General features: G+C 42.9%; 1 protein-coding gene across 1 annotated transcript; it reads right to left on the reverse strand.

Moving 5' to 3' along the window:
• Positions 1-872: 872 nt before the first annotated feature.
• Positions 873-19,134, reverse strand: LOC307225261 (C-type lectin lectoxin-Lei1-like). The gene is made up of 6 exons (XM_079993180.1): positions 19,096-19,134; positions 18,182-18,254; positions 8,831-8,925; positions 3,156-3,305; positions 1,540-1,642; positions 873-1,045 (listed from the first exon to the last, which is right to left on the reverse strand). The coding sequence occupies exons 2-6, from the start codon at positions 18,246-18,248 to the stop codon at positions 978-980; spliced, it is 483 nt and encodes a 160-aa protein (XP_079849306.1). The 5' UTR covers positions 18,249-18,254; positions 19,096-19,134; the 3' UTR covers positions 873-977.
• Positions 19,135-23,818: the final 4,684 nt, after the last annotated feature.

Below are 23,818 nucleotides of genomic sequence, written 5' to 3' on the forward strand. Positions count from 1 at the left end.
CATGCTGCCTCTCTGGGGCTGCGCACAAGCAACGTCAGTGACTGACGGATTGCTGTAATGGTTCTAGGGGTTGCTTGTGCATAAATCGGCGCCACACTTGGCTGGGTTACCTGGGTGAACCCTTTCTCTCTGGACAGCCACTCATCCGTGGCTGCCTCAATCGCTGGCAGAATCCGTCAGTGGGCATTTCTTGAACTTCTTCCAGCAAAGAAGGTCTTTGATGCCTAGTCTCTGCCTACTCTCCCTGCGCGGAAGCCTTCTGCGCAGGGAGGGTGTGGGCAGCGGAGGACCCATGCTCTCCCCGCTGGTCTCCGGTGAGGAGTCATGGAGCCACCTCGCCGATTCCCCCATCTGCCCCCCTTCTCCACTGGTGCTATGCTGATTTCCTTCCCCAGAAGATGGGCTGCCTCTCTCCCTCCTGGGACGCTCTCCGGAATCCCTCTGGAGCCCTCCCTCTCCCTCTGGCTCCAATGGCAGTTCCCTGACAATGCTGCTTGAAGTTTCTCTGTCGGTGGGCTTGCTGTGAACTGACCACGCAAGTGCCTTCCTGCTCCTCCGGAGAGCAGAAATAAAGAACTCTTTCTCTGAATCAACCTCGGTGTCTTTTGACTCCTTCCTCCATCTCTGGGAGCAACACTAACCCAACCAATCGGTAAAGTCTAAGAAGGCTACAGCTTCCCTTCCAGACATGGGGTGAGAAAAGCAGACACTGGCTGTTTCTGCCTGTGTTTCTGACAGCGACCTCTGACATCCCTGGTTGATTAGCCCCGTGATCAGTTTGAAGGAGACAGAGACGGGATGCAGAGGAGAATTTCTTTATTGAAGTCTCAAGATGGAGACATCTCAAAGGCTATGACATGGGGATGCAATGTGGGCGGGTGAACGAACGCCCCGGTGGAAGAAAAAGACCTCCAGGTTGGTCTCATTCTCCAAGGTGTTCAGCTTGTCGAAGCCTCAGTAGTGAAGGATGCCCATCTTTACAGTGGCACTTTGCACAAGTAATAGTTCTCGTTCTCGCAGTCGGTATCATTCCACTCATCAAAATCTAGAGAAAACAGCAAAGTAGAGCCATCAGACCTGCCTCCCTCCACGTTTAGAAACCAGCATGGATAAATGTAAAACTTCCCCCCACTGCCAGCCCCACAAGCTCGGTCGAAAAGCCCGCAGGAGCCGCGCGCTCTTTAAAGGATGTGTGGCTCCTGTGGGCTTTTCTAGGAGGTGGGGGAATTCCAGCTGTGGAATTCTTGTGGGGCTGGCGGTGGGGGGAAGTGCTGCTTTCCCCCACTGCCAGTCTCAAAGACCAGACTCTCCTGGCTTCAGTGAAAGCAACACGAAGCCTCCAGAGCGCATTGCTATCGCTGAAGCCAGGGAGCTTGCATTTGCTCCATAGGACGCACACACATTTCCCCTTAATTTTTGGAGGGGGAAAAGTGCATCCTATAGAGCAAAAAATACGGTATGTCCTGAAAGGCCTTATATAGATAACAGTAATCAATAGAATGGAATCAAGGTTCACAGCTTATGAAGCCCCCTTCTTACCATCCCCAGTTATCTCGACACAGTATCCACTCTTGTCTGGCTGTCCTTCTGCCCAAGCTGTGAAGTCAAAATTGGCGTCATCAGACCATCTTAACTGTATGTTCTGTAGAGAGAGCAAAAAGTCTTTGCTGAGGAAAGAACAGGAGCTTCCAATTGCCTCATTCAGAATCAAATTTAGGGGAGCATGGCTGGTTTGGCCTCGCTGGGCGTGGAGCTTTGGGGGCACATTCCTAGAATTGTAGAGTTGCAAGGGACCCAACCTCCTGCAATGCAGTAATTTCTTGCCCAGCGTGGGGCTCGGACCCACAACCATGACATGAAGATTCCCATTGTTCTACCAACTGACTCCCAGGGACATGAGTCCAAAGGGATCATTTGTTGTGGCACCAAGCAGTCACCCCCAAGCAGCTTCAGCCTGAGACACACTGGGACTTTGCCCATCCTTGAGAGGAGCTGCAAGGACTCCATTTGAGGCCAGGGGTGCTGTGAGGGCACCCATTCCTTAAGACTTCTGGAGGCAGCAGTGAGCCGCATTGATTTGAGGACCTTGACCCAGTGGCGGAGCTAGCTGCATGGGCACCTGGAGCGACAACTATGCCATGCACTCGGCAGGGGCGGTGCAAGCTGGGGGCGCGATCCGCCGTGCATGCAGCATGCAATGGCAACAGGGTGACCCGCCACACACGGCAATCCACGGCACACAACGGTGGCGGTGGAGTGATCTGCTGCGTGAGGCAGGGCGATCCATGGCGCACAACAGCGGCGGTGGTGCCTTTTTGTTAACCCCCCCCCCCCACGGATGACACCCAGGGCGGTCCGCACCCCCCGCACCCACCTTCCTACGCCCCTGCCCCAACCTTTCAGCTCTTCTCCCCAGTGTGATTTTACAGCAAGGCTGTCAATGAATTGATTTTCAGCTGGTGGGATCAAATCCCAAGGAAGATGAGGTGGCTGGACCTCTCAGACTTGTACTGCTTGGGGGAGATCTAGCCAGGATCAACTGTTCTCCATCACCCAGCACGAGAAATGCACCTGTTACATCCCTCTACTCTGCAGAAGTGTTAAAGGTAGAAAAGACGGTATGTCCTCCTTTTCCAACTGGATAGTCAAATACAGTGGTACCTCGGGCTACATACGCTTCAGGTTACAGACTCCGCTAACCCAGAAATAGTACCTCGGGTTAAGAACTTTGCTTCAGGTTGAGAACAGAAATCGTGCTCCGGCGGCGCAGCAGCAGCAGGAGGCACCATTAGCTAAAGTGGTGCTTCAGGTTAAGAACGGACCTCCGGAACGATTTAAGTGCTTAACCCGAGGTGCCACTGTATTGCTCCAAGGCTAAGGGGCATATCAACTTTGCTGATTTAAAACCTTATTAAAGTAACATTGCGAGAGTTCTAAATGGGGCATGTGTGGCATCCTGAGGATCCAGGCAGATGGCTACTCTTTGAATTAAGAGCTTCACCAGAGCCCCAGGTCCTCCCTTACAGAGATGGGAATATCTGCCCTTCCCTTCCCTGCAGGGAGCTCTTGTCTTCTGGACTGCTCCTCTGTGCCCTTGCCGGCTGCTCCTCCTACTGAGAGGCAAATGAAAAAGAGAGTTTGCCCCCCTTACTTACCTTCCCGCCCTTTTTCTTTCTGTACAGTCCAATCCAGATATGAATTCCGGGATCATTTCCTCCTGCTATAACAGCGGCCAAACGCTTGTTCTCTTCCTCGCTAAGGATGGAGGCCAGGTGGCTTCTTTCTCCATACGTTTGGCAGTCTGCCTGGGAGAGGAAAAGAACATGGGGGGTTACCTTGGAGATGAGGGCTAGCTGCTTGGCTGCAGCGAGTGGCTCCTGCAAGATTTCCCAAGAAGGATTATGTGGGGTCTCAAAGATGAGACTTCATCTGGGAGTCCTTCTGGACTCACAGCTGTCCATGGAGGTGCAGGCTAATTCTGTGTCCAGGGTAGCTGTTTATCAGCTCCATCTGGTATGCAGGATGAGACCTTCCCTGCCCATGGAATGTCTCGGCAGAGTGGTGCATGCTCTGGTTATCTCCCTCTTGGACTACTGCAATGCGCCCTATGTGGGGCTACCTTTGAAGGTGACCCGGAAACTGCAATTAATGCAGAATGTGGCAGCTAGACTGGTGACTGGGGGCAGCCGCTGAGACCACATAACCCTGGTCTTGAAAGACCTACATTGGCTCCCAGTATGTTTCCGAGCACAATTCAAAGTGTTGATGCTGACCTTTGAAGCCCTAAACGGACTCGGTCCAGTATACCTGAAGGAGTGTCTCCACCTCCATCATTCTGCCTGGACGATGAGGTCCAGCACCGAGGGCCTTCTGGCGGTTCCCTCAATGCAAGAAGCCATGTTACAGGGAACCAGGCAGAGGACCTTCTCGGTAATGGCACCCACCCTGTTGAACGCCCTCCCACCAGATGTCAAAGAAAAATAACTACCAAACATTTAGAAGACATCTGAAGGCAGCCCTATTTAGGGAAACTTTTAATGTTTAATAGGTTATTGTATTCTATTGTTTTGTTGGAAACCCAGCCAGATGGGCGGGGTATAAATAAATTATCATCGAGACTTCCGGGTTGGTGCCTCCAGTAATGGCGGAATTCCTCTGATCGGGAGGAATTTGCCTCGTGGGAATCCGGGTCTGGCCGCCACAGCGAAGGCGGAGACCCGCTAAAAATCACAGGCGGGAGAAGCCTGTGAGCGTGGGATTCGGCGGGCACCCTTTGCGCCTCCCCTACTCGCGGGGAAACCCAGTTTCGGTGGTCCGGAGTGACGTGGGGTGAGCGGCGCAGTGCTTTGAATCGTCTGCTTCTTCCTCGGAGTGAAGCCGCATAGCTGTTGCCAGAGAGCGCTGACTTTTTCTTGTGGACAATTCGACTTCAAAGTAATTACCCGTGAGTAGAGCTGAAGCAGGAGAATTGGATTTTTAAATGTCTAATTTGGTATCGTAACAGGGAGGTTCAACACAGGAAGTCCGCCTTCCCCTTTTGTAAATAGACTGAAGCAATGAGGCTGCAAGCTGAGGTCTTGGAAAGCCGTTTGTAAAAGATTAAATTTCCATTGGTAAAGAACACTACCCCCCCCCTTGGAGGCAGGAGAAGAGGGGGGGAGTTGTGGACTGAGTATGCCTGCAGGAGAGAGCGAAGAGAGCTAAAATACTGCCGCTCTGACCCTGGAAACGGGCTGCTAGCAGGACTGACGTTTTTGGAATGTTCATTGACAGCGTTTAGAACGTTCATTGACAGCTATCTAAATAAGAGAAATACATTGTTTCTACTGTTTCCGGTTGCTTTTAAAAAGGAGTAAAAAGTAACTGAAAACTGAAACTAACTTTGGATTGTGTGAACTGTGTTTAAAAGAGGACATTACTGACTAACAGAAATAGAAACTGTACTCCCCTAGTGGAAGTTTTTGAAACTGGTTGCTTTACAAGAGCTGGACTAGGGGAATTTCCAGCTGCAAGATAAAAAACTGTGAGACTCTGGGACTGACCTTGAATCTTTTGAGTATTATGGCAAATGGAAAGGGAAAAACAGACCAGTCAACTGCTGACAAAACATTAAGGTCTGGGAGGACTTGGCAGCAACCCAGGAGAGGCTCAACATCAGGCCTTCCTGCTACTTCTGCTGCTGCTTTTGCATCAGTACACTCAAAACCAAGAGGAATGTCGACAGAAGAGGCCTTAGCGGTTGCATTAAATAAGATAAATGATTCACTGGAACAGCTTAACAAGAAAACAGACGCGATAAATGTGAAAGTGGATGCTGCAACTACTAAAATTGACTTAATTACAGAAAGTATAAATAATCTGGGACAAAAGGTGAATACCAATACAGAAACCATCCAGAAATTGACACAGGAATCTACTTTGATACGGCAGGCTGCGGAAGAAGCCAGGGAGAAAGCTGTTGCTGCTGAATGCAAAGTAACACAACTCGAGAGAGAGAGAGTCCCAGCCCTACAGAGGCAACTTGATGAACATAAGTTGATGATTGCTATGATTGAACTTAAAGAAAAACAGACGAACTTGAGGATCAGAGCCCTACCTGAATTGGAGAAGAAAAGCCTGATAGATTTTCTCACACAGGAATTTGCTGACTTTTGGGACTTGGGCCAAGAAGAGTTTAGAATTGTGAGGGCCTTCAGACTTGGAAGAGGAGGGGAAAAAGAGAAGAATAGAATAAGAGACTGCTTGATCACTCTTTGAACTAAAGAAGAGAGAGATAGAATCTTGGGTTGGCATTACCAGAAGAACCAAGAAGTACAACAGTCAAGAGTGGGAAATTTTAAAGACGTCCCGAAATATCTTTTGGATTTTAGGCCTAACTACGGAGATATTGTTGCCCTGCTGAGAAGGAATAAAATCATCTTTAGGTGGGAGTTGCCCCAAGGTTTATCCTTCAGTTTCAAAGGAAGAAAAATAAAAACAAGATCAGTAGAAGATAAAGTAAAGTTTTTGAATAAATACGAGGAAGATCTGCAGAAGGGACTTGGAAAAGAGCCAAAAGCATCAGATAGAAGATCACCAGGATGAAGTTGATGGACTATATGGAACTGGCGGAAATGACTGGCAGAATCCGAGACCAGGGAGAAGAGTCGGTGGAAGAAGACTGGAAAAAGTTTAAAGATTTTTTACGGAAATACTGTAAAATTAATGAATGTTAGAAAAATGTTGGAATGAAGTTATATGGCTTTAGTAGAAATGTTATAAGGAATTAAGTATAAATAGATTAATAGAGTATTAAAGGAAAAAATAAGGTTAGAATGTGTTAAGATAATTATAGGATAGAAAACAGAGGAAGATAGAAAGGAATTGCTGAAACAATTAATAGAGGTGGAATACAAAAAGGGAGGTGTGAGAAGGTCGCTGAAATAAGTGAATGAAAGATAAGATACTGAAATTGGTTGATGTGTTTTAAATTGTTTTTGTTTTGTTTTGTTAGTTTAATGTGTTAGTGTTATGTAGTGTTTTTGTATTGTATTGTATTGTATTGTATTGTATTGTATTGTATTGTATTGTATTGTACTGTATTGTATTGTATTGTATTGTATTGTATTGTTCTTCTTTTTTGTAGTGTTTAAATTGTTGGAAAAGTAATAAATATTATTTTCAAATAAATAAATAAATTATCATTATCATCATCGTCGTCATCATCATCATCTTAGGGCATGTTCACATGTTACATTCAACCCATGTACAGTTTGCCTACTTGTGTTTGCAAACTGCTGAGTTGCATACTTCTATGATTATTAACATGCAACACTGTGTGAGTGTACACTCTGTGTACCACACCTTTCCGACCACATCACTGGTTTCTGCTGCAAGAGGAAGAGGAAATCCATCATCTGACAATGACCCATTACAAAGAATAATGGAATTATAGAGTTAGAAGGGATTGGCAAGGTTCACCTAGTAAAGTGTGCTTGTATTTCTTTGATATACCAAGAAAAAAGCACACCAAGAACTCAGGCCAATGTACGTTTCAATAGTGGGAGGGGTCCCTACTCCCAAATCAATAGTCAGTTGCAACAAAAACTAATCCATTCAAAAGTATGTATTCTAATAGAGATTACAAACTCAAATAGAGATTACAAACTCAAACTCATAAGGATGTGTATAACACAATAATTTGTTATAGAATTAGAGATAAGAGTTTATGAGTAAAGATAAATTCATGTTAGTCCATAGTCCGATTAGACGTGAAGCTTGAGAAAAGCTTAAGATACACGTTGATCTACTCACACTTAGTTGTTATCTCTGAGAAACATAGAAAATAACCGGATATATTTATACAAATTCCTCAATCTTACACCACCCCTTAAAAATTAGCTGATGAAGATGAAGACATCGAAACAGGGCCCTGTCCTGGTTTCTGATCCATAATTGACTTGACTTCTGACTTCTGCTCAATGACAGAAACTAAGACTTTCACATCGAATCGGACTATGGACTAACATGAACTTAACTTTACTCATAAACTCTTATCTCTAATTCTATAATGAATTATTGTGTTATACATATCCTTATGAGTTTGAGTTTGTAATCTCTGTTTGAGTTTTTAATCCTTGTCAGAATACATACTTTTGAATGGATTAGTTTTTGTTACAATTGACTATCGATTTGCGAGTAGGGACCACTCCCACTGCTGAAACTTATATTGGCCAGAGTTCTCGGTGTGCCTTTTGCTTGTATTTCTTCGGCATCCATGACATACATTAAAGCACTCAATAATAATAATAATAATAATAATAATAATAATAATAATAATAATATATTATTTATACCGCGCTCATCTAGCTGACAACAGAATTAAAAGCACAATAGAGCATCAAACATTAAAAACTTCCCTAAACAGGGCTGCCTTCAGATGTCTTCTATAAGTCAGATGGTTGTTTATTTCTTTGACATCTGAAGGGAGGGCGTTCCACAGGGCGGGCGCCACCATCGAGAAGGCCCTCTGCCTGGTTCCCTGTAACCTCACTTCTCGTAGGGAAGTAACTGCTTAGGCAGTCATGGCTGCCTGCAGAGAAGCCTGGGAAATGTAGTTTGTTAAGGGTGCTGATGTCACAGAGCTCCAATTTCCAGCATCCTTATCAGACTGCAGTTCCCAGGATTACCCAGAATTGTCACTATGGTAAAGGAGTGTTTTAAATGTGTGGTCCGGATGTGAGCCTTATCTTCCGATTCAGGAAGAAAATAATCAACTGGTTTCTACTCTTCATTGAGAAACCAGTTTTATATATTCCTTTTGTTATGTACTGAGTTGAATAGGATTCAGAATGAGCAGTCTGATTGGTCCTAGAAAAATAGGATTCAGAATGCAGCAGTCTGATTGGTCCTAGAATGATAGGATCCAGAATGCAGCAGTCTGATGGTCCGCAGGAGCCACCCAATCCAGCTCCAGGTGGAAGTGAATCCGCAACCTGATTGCCCTACAGGAGAATCCCAGAATTAGCCAATCATGTGGGGCCCATTGTGTAAATAATGTACATAAACCAGACATTTCGGGGGAACTCCCATTCCTCACTACTATGAGCTGAATAAAGAGCATGAAATCCACACTCGACTCTGAGTATCTTTCACCTTTATAGCAGAAGCATCTTCCTGCATATGCCATGTGACATATGCAGGGATAACGTTGTATTCCAAGACTATGCTTCATTTGCTGTGAGTTGCTTGCCAGGGAGGAGAGGAAGGGTGGGTGGGTGTTTGACATTTGACCGGAAACATGGTGTCTGGAGGAATTTGCTACAGAGGGCTTCCAAGAATCTCTCCTTACCTCCGCATCATGCCAATTCCGTGCAATTTTCTTTAATGAATAGCAATACCTCTGAAAGTTGATCCAGTCCTGGGGGCAGCTAACTGCTTCCGTGCCTGTCAGAGGAGAGGGAACACAATGTCAAGGTTGTGGAGGACGTGGCTGGGTCAGAATCCGGACTATTCGCAGGAAGTGGAGAGGGGCCTCACCCAGGACCTAGGGGTGAGACCTGAAAGGCTGTGTGGCCAGCAGAATCTCAAGGATGCTGAGGACCTGTGGGAAGGGGGATCTAATATATGTGCTATTGAGAAGCAAGGATTTGTGCAAAAAGACACTTATTGAACAATAACAACAGTAACAATAACAACAATAATAAAAATAATAATTTATTCATACTCCACCCATCTGGCTGGGTTTCCCCAGCCACTCTGCGCAGCTTCCAGCAAAATATTAAAACACAATAATTTACCAAATATTAAAAGCTTCCCTAAACAGGGCTGCCTTCAGATCTCTTCTAAAAGTCAGATAGTTGTTTATCTCCTTGACATCTGATGGGAGGGCATTCCACAGGGCGGGTGCCACCACCGAGAAGGCCCTCTGCCTGGTTCCCTCACTGGTGGTTCCTGCCCTGTGGAATGCCCTCCCATCAGATGTCAAGGAGATAAAGAACTACACAATATTTAGAAGACATCTGAAGGCAAACCTGTTTAGGGAAGTTTTGAATGTTTGATGTTTTATTGCGTTTTTAACGTTCTTTTGGAAGCCGCTCAGAGTGGCAGGGGAAACCGAGCCAGATGGGCAGGGTTTAAATAATAAAAGTTTTAATTTTAGTTTTAGTTTTCTAGTTTTAGTTTTAGTTTTAGTTTTTTAGTTTTTTAGTTTTAGTTTTAGTTGTTTTAGTATGGGACCCAAGGGTCATCTAATCCAATCCCCTGAAATGCTTGAATCACAACTAAATAATCCCTGACCGGAGACTTCCGGGTTGGCGCCATCAGCTAATGGCGGATTTCCTCTGACCTGGAGGGGATCGGTTCCATGGAATTGGGTCTGTACCACTACGGCGAAGTGGGGACCCTATAGGAATCACAGGCGGGTGAAGCCTGTGAACGTGGGACTCGGCGGGCACCTTTTGCGCCCCCCCAATTTGCAAGGAAACCCATTTACAGGCTTTGGAGCGGAGCGGGGTGAGCGGCGCGGTGCTGTGAGTCAATTGCTTCTTTCACGGAGCGAAGCCACGTAGCCATTGCTGGAGAGCGCTGACTTTTTCCTGGGACAATTTGAACATAAAAGCAACTACCCATGAGTAGGGGAAATTGGATTTATTTGAAAAAGAAGGGGGGAAAGACTCAATTGGATACTGAAGCGGGGAGGTCTAAACAGGAAGTCCGCCTTCCGCTTTGTAGATAGATCAAAGCAAAGAGACTTTTAAGCTAAAGCATTGGAATTACGCTTGAAAGGACTGTTTTCTAACTCGATAAATTTCTGAATCCCCTTCCTGGGAAGCAGGGAAGGAAGGGGGCTGTGTTTTTGGACTGTACAAACCTGCAAGAGAGAGGGAAAGAACTTAAAATCCACTGCTCAAACTTGGGAACGGTCTGCCAGTGAAAAAGACTGCTGCTTTTTAAACTGCGTGCTATCTATCAAGAGAAGGTTTTTTGACAGTAAGAGAGATACACTGTGACCAGCTTTTATACTTTGTCTGCTAAAGGGAGAGAAAGCAACTGGAAGGTAACAAAAATTGGAACTGTTTATTTTTCTTGGGTGGAGCTTTAAAAAAAAAGAAAAGCTACTTTCTTTCTGGACTATTGCAACTGTTTCCACCTAGAGGGACCTTTAGAAATTGCCACAAGGGGAATTTTCCACTGGTAAACAGGAACTGTGTATCTGAGACTGAGCTTGGCTCTTCTACTGTTTTAGTGTTATGGCAAATGGGAAAGAGAAAGTAGACTTGTCATTCCCAGACAGAACAACGAGGTCTGGGAAGACCTTGGGGCAGTGAAGGCAATCAACAGCTGGCCTTCCTACTTTATCTGTGACTGTACCAACACAACCTAAGTCTAGTGGAATGTCTTCAGAAGATGCTTTAGCGAACGCATTAACTAAGATTAATGAAACTTTGTTGCAACTAATATGAGGGTTGAAGAGACTAATAAGAGGGTCGAGGAGAAAAATAAAAAGGTTGATACTGCAACTAAAAAAATGACTTAAACACAGAAACGTTAAACAGTTTGGGACAGAAGGTTAACTGTAATACAGAATCTATTCAGAAATTGTTGCAGGAATCCACCTTGACCCAGGAAAAAGCTGCTGCTGTGGAATTTAAGGTAACACAATTGGAAACAGAGAAGGTTCCAAACCTACAGAAACAAATTGAAGACCATAAACCGACGTTGTCCATGATTGAATTGAAGGAAAAACAGATGAACCTAAGGATTAGAGCTGTACCTGAATTGGAGAAGGGCACTCTGATAGATTTTTTGACACAAGAATTTGCAGAGTTTTGGAAGTCGGAATTGAAACAAGAAGAATTTAAAATTGTGAGGGCTTTCAGACTAGGAAAAGGAGGAAAGAAGATCAAAATAAGGGATTGTCTGATTACCCTCCGATCTAAAGAAGAAAGAGATAAAATTTTGGGTTTGCATTTCCAGAATCCTTTGATAATTCTGCAATCAAGACTGGAAATTTTCAAAGACATACCCAAACATCTTTTGGATCTTAGATCCAATTTTGGAGACCTGGTTGCCCTTCTGAGAAAGAATAAAATTATTTTCAGGTGGGAATTCCCCCAAGGCCTATCTTTTAGCTACAAAGGAAGAAAGATAAAAATAAGATCAGTGGAGGAAAAAGACAAATTCCTGGGAAACCACGAAGAAGACCTGCAGAAAGGACTTGGAAAAGAGCCAGAAGCTTTGGACAAGAGTTCACCAAAAAAAGGGAAACCAACGCCACTGACTGATATAGACAATCTACTGGGTGCTGTTGGAGGAGAAGCAGAATAATTACATCATGACACTGCAAGCATTAAGTTGGAATGTGAATGGACTGAACTCCCCAGAAAAGAGGTGGAGAGTTTTTCATATATTAAAAAAAGAACAATTGGACTTGATTTGCCTACAAGAAACACATGTGACAAGGCTACATCGGAAGATTTTGAGTAACAAAAGATTAGGTCATGAATTTATTTCATCAGATAAAGTTAAGAAAAGAGGAGTAGTGCTTTATGCAAAGGAGAGCCTGTCACCAAAATTCTTATTTAAAGATGATCAAGGAAGATTTGTTGCAATTGAAATTCAATCACAAGGAGAGAAGTTCTTGATAGTAGGTATTTATGCACCGAATGAGGGGAAATCGGAATTTTTCAAGAAGCTGCATGAAACTTTGATTAATTATCTGGACTATAATATGATCTTGATGAGAGATATGAATGGAGTGGTGTCTACAAATATGGACAAAGCCCAGAGACAGGTGGTTACAAAAGATGGCAGATTACCAAAGACGTTCTTTGATATGGCTGACAATATGGACCTTGTTGACATTTGGAGAACTAAGAACCCCTTGGGAAGAGAAGGAACTTTCTTTTCTGAAGCCAAAATGACATGGACAAGAATTGACCAAATTTGGGTAACTAGGGGGCTGGCCCCGAAGATTAAAAAAGTGGAAATCTGTCCCAAAACTTGCTCCGACTATAATGCCATGAAAATGGAAATGATACTAACACCAGTTGGTTCCTTTAGATGGAGGATGAATGACTCTTTGTTTAGGAATGAGGAAGTGACTAAAAAGGCCCAAAAAACCTTGAGAGATTACTTTGAGATAAATATGAATACCACTACTGAAAAAAGAGTATCAATCAAACCTTTATTGCATTAGCATACAGCCATAGCAGGATAAAACAAAAATGCTAGAGACAAGCAACCAAACAAAATTCAAAGCGATATTACTGGGGTTATGACATTTAAATTACCCTAAGACAATAATGTAAAGATTTAGTTGCCGGCGCCGGGAATCTAGAATGCGGATGTATATAAAGCACATAATGGCCCCAAAATAGGCTCGGCACATTAGGTTAAAAAGGTAATAAAAAATTAAAACAGGTCCAGGTCTAGGACACACTACCCAGTCAGAGTAGCCCTGAGTTTCAAGGCCTGCACTATAAAGATTGCCACCCCACGTGAAACTTGGGGATTTGTGTCCACAAGAAGTGATTTCAAACAGTCTTCCTTAGATGTGATGGTGGACGGGATCAAGAGGAGGAGCTTAGTTCTTATTAGCTCATAAATAGGGCAGTAGAAAAAGAAATGTATGAAGTCCTCTACTTCATTCATTGTGCATGGACATAGACACTGAGTAATAGGGGTCTTAGAGTAAATCCCCTGCAGGAAGGCCGTGGGTATAGAATGGAAACGGGCCATGGTAAACGCTCTTCTCAAATTGGGCTCCGTCAGGTCTATCAAGTAGTTGGCAAGTGATCTTACCACTTTCACTTTAGGGAGCCACATGGAGAGGCGAGCTGTGGTGGACTGTGCCCGGTCCATGGCCTCGTCTCTTGTAAGAATCCAGGCCCGGATTTTATGTTGATCCAAAGCTGACAACGTGTCAAGATCTGGGAGGGAGTAGCGTGCAGTAATAGTCTCCATGGCCTTGGACCATTTATTGCTATGAGAACAAGTTAAAAAGGCTTGCCTGGCTAAAAGGGAACCTGGGGCTTTGATTAATTTACAATAAAAACTAATAATGGCATGGACAAGAATTGACCAAATTTGGGTAACTAGGGGCTGGCCCCGAAGATTAAAAAAGTGGAAATCTATCCCAAAACTTGCTCCAACCATAATGCCGTGAAAATGGGACGCAAGCAAAGCAGTTATGAGGGGTTTTTTGATACAACAGAGTGCAGTTAAGAAGAGAGCTCAAAATGAAAAAAAAAGGGAAAAAAATTGGAGAAAATAAAGGAAGGAGAAAAGAGACTGAGATCAAAACCAAAATCATAGGAGATCCTGAAAGAGATAAAGTTATATCAAGTACAATATACGAAATTGATGAATCAGGAAATAGAATGGAAGATTAAACAGATGAGACAAAATACATTTGAATCGGCTAACAAATGCGGGAAACTGCTGGCTTGGCAAATGAAAAAAAGACAGAAACTCAACACTATTACAAATTTGGAAGTGGAGGGAAAGAATATACAGAATCCTGTGGAGATTAGGAAGTGCTTTCAGAAGTATTTTAAACAGTTATATACACAGGAGACCCAGAAAGAAATAGATATTGACCGATTTTTGAAAACAAATGGATTACAAAAAATCTCTCAAGAGAATAAGTTAATGCTAAACTATAAAATAACAGATCAAGAGGTGTAAGGAGCCATTCAGAATATGAAATTGGGCAAATCTCCAGGGCCGGACGGCTTGACTTCAAGATATTATAGATCCTTGAAAGAATGGCTAGTACAGCCTTTGAAGGAAGTCTGTAATGAAATACTGGAAGGGAAAAAGGCACCAGAGTCGTGGAAAGAAGCCTATATTACACTTATATCGAAAATAGAATTGGAAAAGACACAGCTTAAGAACTACCGTCCCATTTCTTTGCTGTGTGGATTACAAAATCTTTGCTGAAATTATGGCTACCAAAAGGTATTGGTAGAAGAAATTCATAAAGATCAAGCAGGCTTTCTCCCGGGGAGACAGTTGTCAGACAATACAAGGAATATAATTAATATTTTAGAAAAACTACAAGTGAATATTAAAACTAAAGCAGTTTTGATGTTTGTGGACGTGGAGAAAGCCTTTGATAACATCTCTTGGAGCTTTATGAAGAAAAACTTACAGGGAATGGGGGTAGGCCAAGGTTTTGAAAACGGTATAGGTGCAATTTATTCAGAACAAAAAGCTAAATTAATTGTGAATAACGTAGTCACAGACGAATTTAAGATTGAGAAAGGAACACAACAGGGCTGCCCAATTTCCCCATTGCTTTTTATTTCGGTCCTGGAGGTCTTGCTTAATATGATTAGAAAGGACCAATTGGTCAAAGGTATACAAGTCGGAGCTAAACAGTATAAATTGAAAGCTTTTGCCGATGATTTAGTCTTGACATTGCAGGAGCCAGAATCCAGTAGTAAAAGAGTATTGCAATTAATTCAAGAATTTGGTCAGGTTGCGGGATTTAAGTTGAATAAGCTGAAAACTAAGGTCTTAGAGAAGAACTTAACAGTGATTGAGAAAGAGAGGTTTCAGAAGGAGACAGGATTAACATTGGTTAAGAAAGTGAAATACCTGGGGGTTAATATGACTGCTAAGAATGTGAATTTATTCAAAGATAACTATGAAAAATGTTGGATGGAAGTGAAAAAGGATCTAGAAATATGGTCAAATTTGAAGTTATAATTGCTAGGCCGAATTGCTGTGATAAAGATGAATGTATTGCCAAGAATGTTGTATTTGTTTCAAACATTGCAAATTTTGGACAAGGTGGACTTCAAGAAGTGGCAAAGAGATATTTCTAGATTTGTCTGGCAGGGCAAGAAGCCTCGAATAAAATTTAAGATTTTAACTGATGCTAAAGAAAGACGGGGATTTGCCCTACCAGACAAATCCCCCTGTTTCTTTATTATTATTATTATGAATCAGCCACTTTTTGCTGGCTGAAAGAATGGCTGCTTCTAGAAAACACAGATATTTTGGACTTGGAAGGTTTCAACAATGTATTTGGGTGGCATGCATATCTGTGGTATGACAAGGTCAAAGGACATAAAGCATTCAAAAACCATATTGTCAGGAAAGCACTATTTAATGTTTGGATAAGATATAAGGACTTGCTTGAAAATGAAACTCCAAGATGGTTGTCACCAATGGAAGCTATGGCTCTGAAAAAACTCAATATGGAGGCAAATTGGCCGAAATATTGGGAAATTTTGGAACAAGAAGGAGATAGATTAAAACTGCAGAGTTTTGATAAATTAAAAAATAAGGTACGAGATTGGCTTCATTATTATCAAATAAGGGAGGTTTATAACCTGGATAAGAAAATTGGCTTTCAGGTGGAAAAATCAAAATTGGAAACAGAATTGTTAGATCCTAAAACTAAGAACTTGTCAAGAATGTATAACTTGCTGTTGAAATGGAATACACAGGATGAAATGGTTAAATCTGTTATGATCAAATGGGCACAAGATGTTGGACATAATATTATGATGGCTGACTGGGAAAAGTTATGGACCACAGGTATGAAGTTTACGGCATGTAATGCCTTAAGAGAGAACATAATGAAAATGATTTACAGGTGGTACTTGACACCAGTCAAGCTTGCAAAAATCTATCATTTGCCCGAGAATAAATGTTGGAAATGTAAAGAGATTGAAGGTACATTCTTTCACCTTTGGTGGACATGCCGTAGAGATTGAGAGATTAAGAGATTAAGACCTTCTGGGAGATGAACTATAACGAAATGAAAAAGGTATTTAAATATACCTTCCAGAAGAAACCAGAGGCCTTTCTCCTGGGCATGGTCGGCCAATTGGTGCGAAAGGAGGATAGAACTTTTTTTATGTACGCCACAACAGCAGAAAGAATACTCATTGCAAAGTATTGGAAAACACAAGATCTACCCACTCGGGAAGAATGGCAGACGAAGCTGATGGATTATATGGAACTGGCTGAGATGACTGGCAGAATCCGAGACCAAGGAGAAGAGTCGGTGGAAGAAGAGTGGAAGAAATATAAAGTTTATCTTCAGAAATATTGTAAAATTAAGCAATGTTAGAAAGATGCTGGGGGAAAAAAGCAGAAAGGATATAAAGGATTAAGTAAAAATGAATTGGTGAAAGAGAGAAGGTAAAATTATAATATGTTAAGATAAATTATTAGGATAAAAACAAAGTTGGAAGGATTTGCTGGAATATTTAATTGAAATTAGAATACAAAAATGGGAGGCATGAGGAAGTCAAGGAAATAAGTGAATGCAAGTAAGTGAGTTAAAGGTTTGACTTGTTTTTTATTGCTTTTTTCATTTTTCTGTTTTTTGATGATGTTTTTTTCCTTATATGTATTGTTTTTTCTTTGTTGATTGTTTTCTTTTCTTTTTTTTCCTATGTAACCTTTAAAATCTTAATAAAAATTCATTCAAATATATATATATATAATAATCCCTGACAGGTGGCCATCCAGCCTCAGTTTCAGAACCTCAGATGAAAGCCTGTTCCGCTGTCAAACAGCTCTTACCATCAGAAAGGTCTTCCAGCAACATTTTCACCAGCCAGATATTGAGGTGAGAGTCTCAGAAAACTTCCTCTGTCCACCTTACCCCCAAACTCCCCAAACTCCTAGCAGGCTAGAAAGTTGCATTTGAATATTCATGTAGCTCATTTATGGAGAATCTACCAGCCATGATGGCTCTGCTCTGTCTCCACAGCTAGAGGCAGCCTTCCCAATCAAACTTGGTAGGAACCACAGGAGGGGATAGAGCTCTTGTGCTCATCTTCTGCTTGCTAGCTTTTGTTCGGCCACTATGAGAAAAGGATGCTAGACTAGATGGACCATTGACCTGAACCAGCGAGCCCTTTTTATGTTCTTTCTTTGGCTGTGCTGGAAAGCCCTTCCAAACCATCTCCAGCACAGCCGACCATCATGCTTAGCATGATTTTCTCCTGGAGGAGGGCAAGGTGCTGGTTTTAACCTTTAAAGCCTTATACAGCCTAGGACCCTCGTACCTATGGGACCGCCTCTCCAGCTTTGTTCCAAGGAGGACCTTACGGTCTTCAAACAAAAACATCTTGGAGATCCCGGGCCACAGGGAGGTTAGGCTGGCCTAAACCAGAGCCAGGGCTTTTTCGGCCGTGGCCCAGACTTGGTGGAACGCTCTGTCCCAAGGGACCAGGGCCCTGTGGGACTTGACATCTTTCCGCAGGGCCTGCAAGATGGAGCTGTTCCACCAGGCCTTTGGCCAAGGCACAGTCTGACCGCCTCCTTTGGTGATCCTCGTAGAACTCTGGTTGCCATTAATTTGATTTTGAATTGGTTTTAGAATGCATTTCAATCAATTGATTGTGATTTTATGTAAATTGTGTTACTTTTATTGTTAGTAATTGTTAGTACTGTTATTGTTTAGCCACTCTGAGCCCGGCTTGGGCTGGGGAGGGCGGGATATAAATAAAAAATTATTATTGTTATTATTCTTATCACGAATGCCCCGCTTCCCTGATGGAAAGTTAAAAGGGACTCTTCTTCTCTCTGTGCCCTCTGTACGTGCACATTGACTCAAGCACGGCAGAAACCCCACTTGGCTAGGCATCAAGCCACGCCATTCCTCCTGAGAACTACTATAGTTTGTTTGGCCTTTCTCAGCCAGAGATGGAGGAGCCCAGCTGGGATGTACCTTGCAGAAAGAAGCAGGCAGCCAGGAAGCCCAAAATGGAGAGATGGAAGAAAGTGATACGAGTCATCTTCAGCTGAGGAGGGAAAATCAAAGAAGAGGAAGTTCTGGTTAGTAGAACAGATGCTCTCATGCAATCTCTGCCATTCTTCTAAAAAGAGGACTACAATTCCTTATGCTGCACCTCGATCACTAAGATCTGATGGAGCATCTCTGCTGGTTCCCCTGAGGCTCAGTTGGGAGAGGGGCTCCTAAGCAGTGTGAACTGGGGTGCAGAGAAGATTCTGGCTTGGGACCCAACATCATTAACTTGATGAAGTTTTCAGCTTGGCTGTTCTTCATCCTTTCCTTTCCTACCCTATCCCACAATGTTCAGAAGACTGCCCACCCACCGTGAGCCCTCAAGAGGGACTCTGTGACATCTAATAAATATTGAATTAAAACAAAAGAGCAGCTGGGAAACCTCAGTCATCTTCTGGAATATGGTGGGAAGGCAAGATTAATGTTCCTTCTGCAGCGAATAGAGGCTTCAAGGGCGAGGGGATGGTTCTTAAGAACACAGCACAGTGACAAAGGAGTAACTCCCAATCAGGTTTCTCCACAGCTGTTATTTTACCACAACACACCCCAGATATGTGAAACGAAGCCATGCATTTTATGATATTGTCTAGTTTGGCTCTAAGGGGGGCAGCACCTAGAAATGCCAAAAATAAGAATCATATAAAATAATGAAGATTCCCCCCTTAATTTTCATGAGTCCCAATATCTCAAAAAACTTCTCACTTAGAGAGAGCCTCCAGATCTGAATACCAAATACTATAGCCAACAACACTCCTTCATATCCCGCTGATGGGATTTCCAAGGAAACTAAGCGGTTGTGGCCATTCCCATAAAAACTAGCTATGGAAGTTACTCACCAGGTGTCCTTTTCGACTGCACTTGTTTGGCTAGTCTAGGTCTTCTGTGAAGGATGTGAGATACTCCTGCAGTTTTATAGAGCAACTGGTGGGGAGTGGTGTGTGCATGTGGCCCCGTCATCAGGAAGAACTACTGAACCCAAAAGCACATCTAGGCCATTTGGGAATTCCTTGGCTGAGCAGTGATCCATAAGGAATCACAGCAGTAGAATGATCAGGAAACTCTCTCCTTCGGTACAGCAGCGGGAGACTATTGAGTCCTGTGGCTGGTTGAGTAGCTCATCTAGACAAAATCTCAAAGAAAACATGGTGCCACTAGTCATCCTTCATTAACTGTTGGCTTTGTCGGTTGGAACCAATGGGAGTTTGTATTCCCACAGCATCCAGAGGTTGCCATGTTGGTTATCCCTGTTTTGGTGGAATGTAATGCTCTGGTTGCCTCCTGCTTGGACTACTGCAATGCGCTCTATGTGGGGCTACCTTTGAAGGTGACCTGGAAAATACAACTAATCCAGAATGTGGCAGCGACCACCAAGACCACATAACACAGGTCCTGAAAGACCTACATTGGCTCCCAGGATGTTTCCGAGCACAATTCAAAGTGTTGGTGCTGACCTTGAAAGCCCTAAACGGCCTCAGCCCAGTATACCTGAAGGAGCATCTCCACCCACATTGTTCAGCCCAAACACTGAGGTCTAGCTCCGAGGGCCTTCTGGCGGTTCCCTCCCATCAGATATCAAGGAAATAAACCACTATCTGACTTTTAGAAGACATCTGAAGGCACCCCACGTTAGGGAAGTTTTTAATTGTTTGATATTTTATTGTAAAAGTTTTTAATATTCTATTGGGTGTCACCCAGAGTAGCTGGGGAAAGCCAGCTGGATGGGCGGGGTATAAATAATAAATTGGGGTGGTTGTTGTTTAATAATAATAATAATAATAATAATAATAATAATAAGGTCTTCCCAGCAGAGCTGGGTATGTTAGGCTAAGGAAATCAAAACCCTGGACAGCTCGCAGTGGACTCTTCCAGCATAGCTGGGCTTGGGGAGATGATGTTGCAGCAAAACGCTAACAGTCACCTGAAGCCTTAAAAACAGGCTGGCAAACCTTGACCTTCCTGTGCTCTCATTCTTCTGGGAAAGCTGTTCACGTTGTTTAACATTTGGCAGTGGCTTGCTCCTATGGGGAGCATTTCCATTTCCTGTGGAATTCTCCAGTGTGCTGTACAGGTTAAGAGCGGCAGACTCGTAATCTGGGTTCATGTCTCCACTCCTCTACATGCAGCTGCTGGGTGACCTTGGGCCAGTCACACTTCTTTGAAGTCTCTCAGCCCCACTCACCTCACAGAGTGTTTATTGTGGGGGAGGAAGGGAAAGGAGAATGTTAGCCGCTTTGAGACTCATTTGGGTAGTGATAAAGCGGGATATCAGGGACGCAGGTGGCGCTCTGGGTTAAAGCCTCAGCACCTAGGACTTGCCAATCGAAAGGTCGGCGGTTCGAATCCCTGCGGCGGGGTGCGCTCCCGCTGCTCGGTCCCAGCGCCTGCCAACCTAGCAGTTCGAAAGCACCTCCGGGTGCAAGTAGATAAATAGGGACCGCTTACCAGCGGGAAGGTAAACGGCGTTTCCGTGTGCGACTCTGGCTCGCCAGAGCAGCGATGTCACGCTGGCCACGTGACCCGGAAGTGTCTCCGGACAGCGCTGGCCCCTGGCCTCTTAAGTGAGATGGGCGCACAACCCCAGAGTCTGTCAAGACTGGCCCGTATGGGCAGGGGTACCTTTACCTTTACCTAAAGCGGGATATCAAATCCAAACTCTTCTTTTTCTTCGACAGCATCCCTAATTTCTAGTTAGATTATAGTAACCATTTCTAGATTTGCATTTAAATTAGCAAACACAAATCTTACATATACCTGTGTCTTCATTTTCATTTTTTGGGGTGGTGTATTTCCTCTTTCCAGTGCTCACTGGAAGGACAGATCCTGAAGCTGAGGCTCCAATACTTTGGCCACCTCATGAGCCTGGCGTGCTCTCGTCCATGGGGTCACGAAGAGTCGGGCACGACTAAACGACTAAACAACAACAACCTCATGGTGCAAATCTCCCAGTAGTAATTTTACTCCATGTCTAAGCCATTGGACGTTTGCTCCCTTTGACTGTTTTGCTCTTTTAAGAGGACAAAAAGAAGTCTGCTTTCTATGTAACAGCCAGTAAGCCTCACAGTTAAGTTCTTCTCCTTAGTTTTCCCTGTAATAACTGCCTTATTGGGGGAATGAACCTTCCCCCCCACACACACACCCTGTGTAAGGACACACCTGAGGTTAATGGTATAAATATCTTCATAAGATACTAACATTACCAAGCTGAAATATGGATTATTAAGGCAGAGCTGAGTGACCCTAAATTACCCGAATCAGCAAAGGGGCTGGACTAGATGTTGCCTGGGGTCCCTCTTCCAGCTACAATTCTTTTTTTTCTTTTTCTTTTATTGAATTATGTTGCATGCAGAAACAGAACAAAACTTACAATCGTCAAACAGATGAAGTAAATATAAAAAGAATCAAAAATTAATGAGGAAAAGTAAAATTATAATGTAGAAGATGAAAAATGAAAGGAGAAGTATGAAAGAGAAGAAAAGGAGAAGAAAAAAGAAGAAGAAAAGAATGTTTCTGTGTGTGAACATATCTATATATACAGTATATATAGGATAACAGAAAATCATTCACTGTTCGACTAAAATTTTACAAACAGATTCTTAAATTAAAACACAGAGAACTACATACAAAGCTACTTAGAAAACAGCAAATAAAGACTTCCACAAATACCACAACAATTCATTATTCTTAGTAAATATACTTCCCTGTATTTCAATTGGTTCCTCATCTTGTTATCAGGACACTACAGTGGTACCTCGGGTTACACATGCTTCAGGTTACATACGCTTCAGGTTACAGACTCCGCTAACCCAGAAATAGTGCTTCAGGTTAAGAACTTTACTTCAGCGAAAGACAAAAAGTTAGGATTCGAAAAAGAAATATCAAAATTCGATAAATATTTAATACAAGAAAAATCAAAAAATATATCTAAATTGTATAATTTGATCTTAGAGTGGGAAACAAAGGATGAATTGGTTAAAGCATCAATGATCAAATGGGCGCAAGATATTGGGGAAAATATTATGTTTGAACAATGGGAAAAATTGTGGAAGGAAGATATGAAATTCACTATGTGTTATATATTGAAAGAAAATTATCTCAAATTTAACACCTGAAAGAATAGCAAAAATGAATAAAAATTGTAGCGATGTCTGCTGGCGATGCAACACTGGAAAAAGTACTATGATACATATATGGTGGAATTGTTTAAACATCAAACAATTTTGGGAAACAGTATATAACGAAATGAAAAAAATGTTCAGATATTCATTTAGGAAAACACCAGAAGGTTTTTTATTGGGAATAGTACCAGGAAGCCTAAAGGAAGAAGACAAGACCTTATATTTATACGCATCAGTAGCCGCAAGGCTATTGATTGCGAAAAATTGGAAAAGTGGTACTGTACCAACAAAGACAGAGTGGCTTGCCAAATTATTGGAGTACTACAATATATCCAAAACAATGGGAGAAATTGGAAGGATCTCAAAAGAGAAGGCAGACAGGGACCGGAAGGTGTTTAAAAGATACTTGCAAAACTATATCGAAAAATCAGAAGTCCTATTAGAATAAACAAGTTCCGTTTTAAATACTGAAATACTAAATAAGATGGATAACAATGTGTAATGGAAAAAGAAGCAGAAAACTGGGTTAAAGGTGTGTGAAAGAAAGTAATAGAAGTGGAAAGAAATTGCAATTGAGTAGATTGGAAGTCTAACACAAAGGGTGAGGGGGGGGGATGGTGATGGGAATTATCTGTGGGACTGAGTGTAGGTATGTTGTATGTATGTAGGTATGTTGTATGAAATGTATGTTTGTATGTGTATTAATGTTGAATTATTTTAACAATAAAGAAGAAGAAGAAGAAGAAGAAGAAGAAGAAGAAGAAGAAGAAGAAGAAGAAGAAGAGGAAGAAGAAGAAGAACAACAACAACAACAACAACAACAACTTTGCTTCAGGATGAAGACAGAAATCATGCTCCGGCGGCACGGCAGCAGCAGGAGGCCCCATTAGCTAAAGTAGTGCTTCAGGTTAAGAACAGTTTCAGGTTAAGTACGGAACTCTGGAACGAATTAAGTACTTAACCCGAGGTCCCACTGTATTGCTTTTGCAGTGTTATTCGAGGCCAGGGGTCAGCAAGGTTTATCTTGCCTGGGCCTGATCGGTCCGGTGGAGATCCCTCCGGGGGTCGGATTGCATACGCATGTGACCACCCACGCCCGTAATTTCTGGTATCTGTGTGTCTGCAGACACGATTTCCAGTGCCGCAGAAGCGAGTCCCTGCACTTTGCCAGTTTAGTGCAGCATGCAAGCAGGCAACTTAGTTCGAGGGCAGCTATTGGGCCAGTCAAATGACCTCCCTGGGCTGCTTCCGGCCCATGGGCCTTAGGTTGGTGACCCCTGTTCTAGGCACAACCGGATCTTAGGTGCTGAACCTTGATTCATCAGGTAGTTGTTTAAATGACCCCATTCTTTCTTAACTATTGTATGAGATTCGTGTCTTAATACATCTGTTAGCTTTGTGAGTTCCAAGTACTCGCTCAGCTTGCATAGCCATCCTTATTTGG

This window comes from Podarcis cretensis (genome assembly GCF_951804945.1).
Source record: "Podarcis cretensis genome assembly, chromosome: 10".
In the NCBI taxonomy this organism is placed as follows: domain Eukaryota; kingdom Metazoa; phylum Chordata; class Lepidosauria; order Squamata; family Lacertidae; genus Podarcis; species Podarcis cretensis.

What these genes read in the sequence shown, in the direction of transcription:
- LOC307225261 (XM_079993180.1), bottom strand. Translation starts at nt 18,248, where the DNA reads ATGACTCGTATCACTTTCTTCCATCTCTCCATTTTGGGCTTCCTGGCT. An exon ending in GGAATTGGCATGATGCGGAG is followed by an intron (nt 3,306 to 8,830) that starts GTAAGGAGAGAT and finishes TTCCTCTCCCAG; the next exon opens with GCAGACTGCCAAACGTATGG. An exon ending in GAAAGAAAAAGGGCGGGAAG is followed by an intron (nt 1,643 to 3,155) that starts GTAAGTAAGGGG and finishes CTCTCTCTACAG; the next exon opens with AACATACAGTTAAGATGGTC.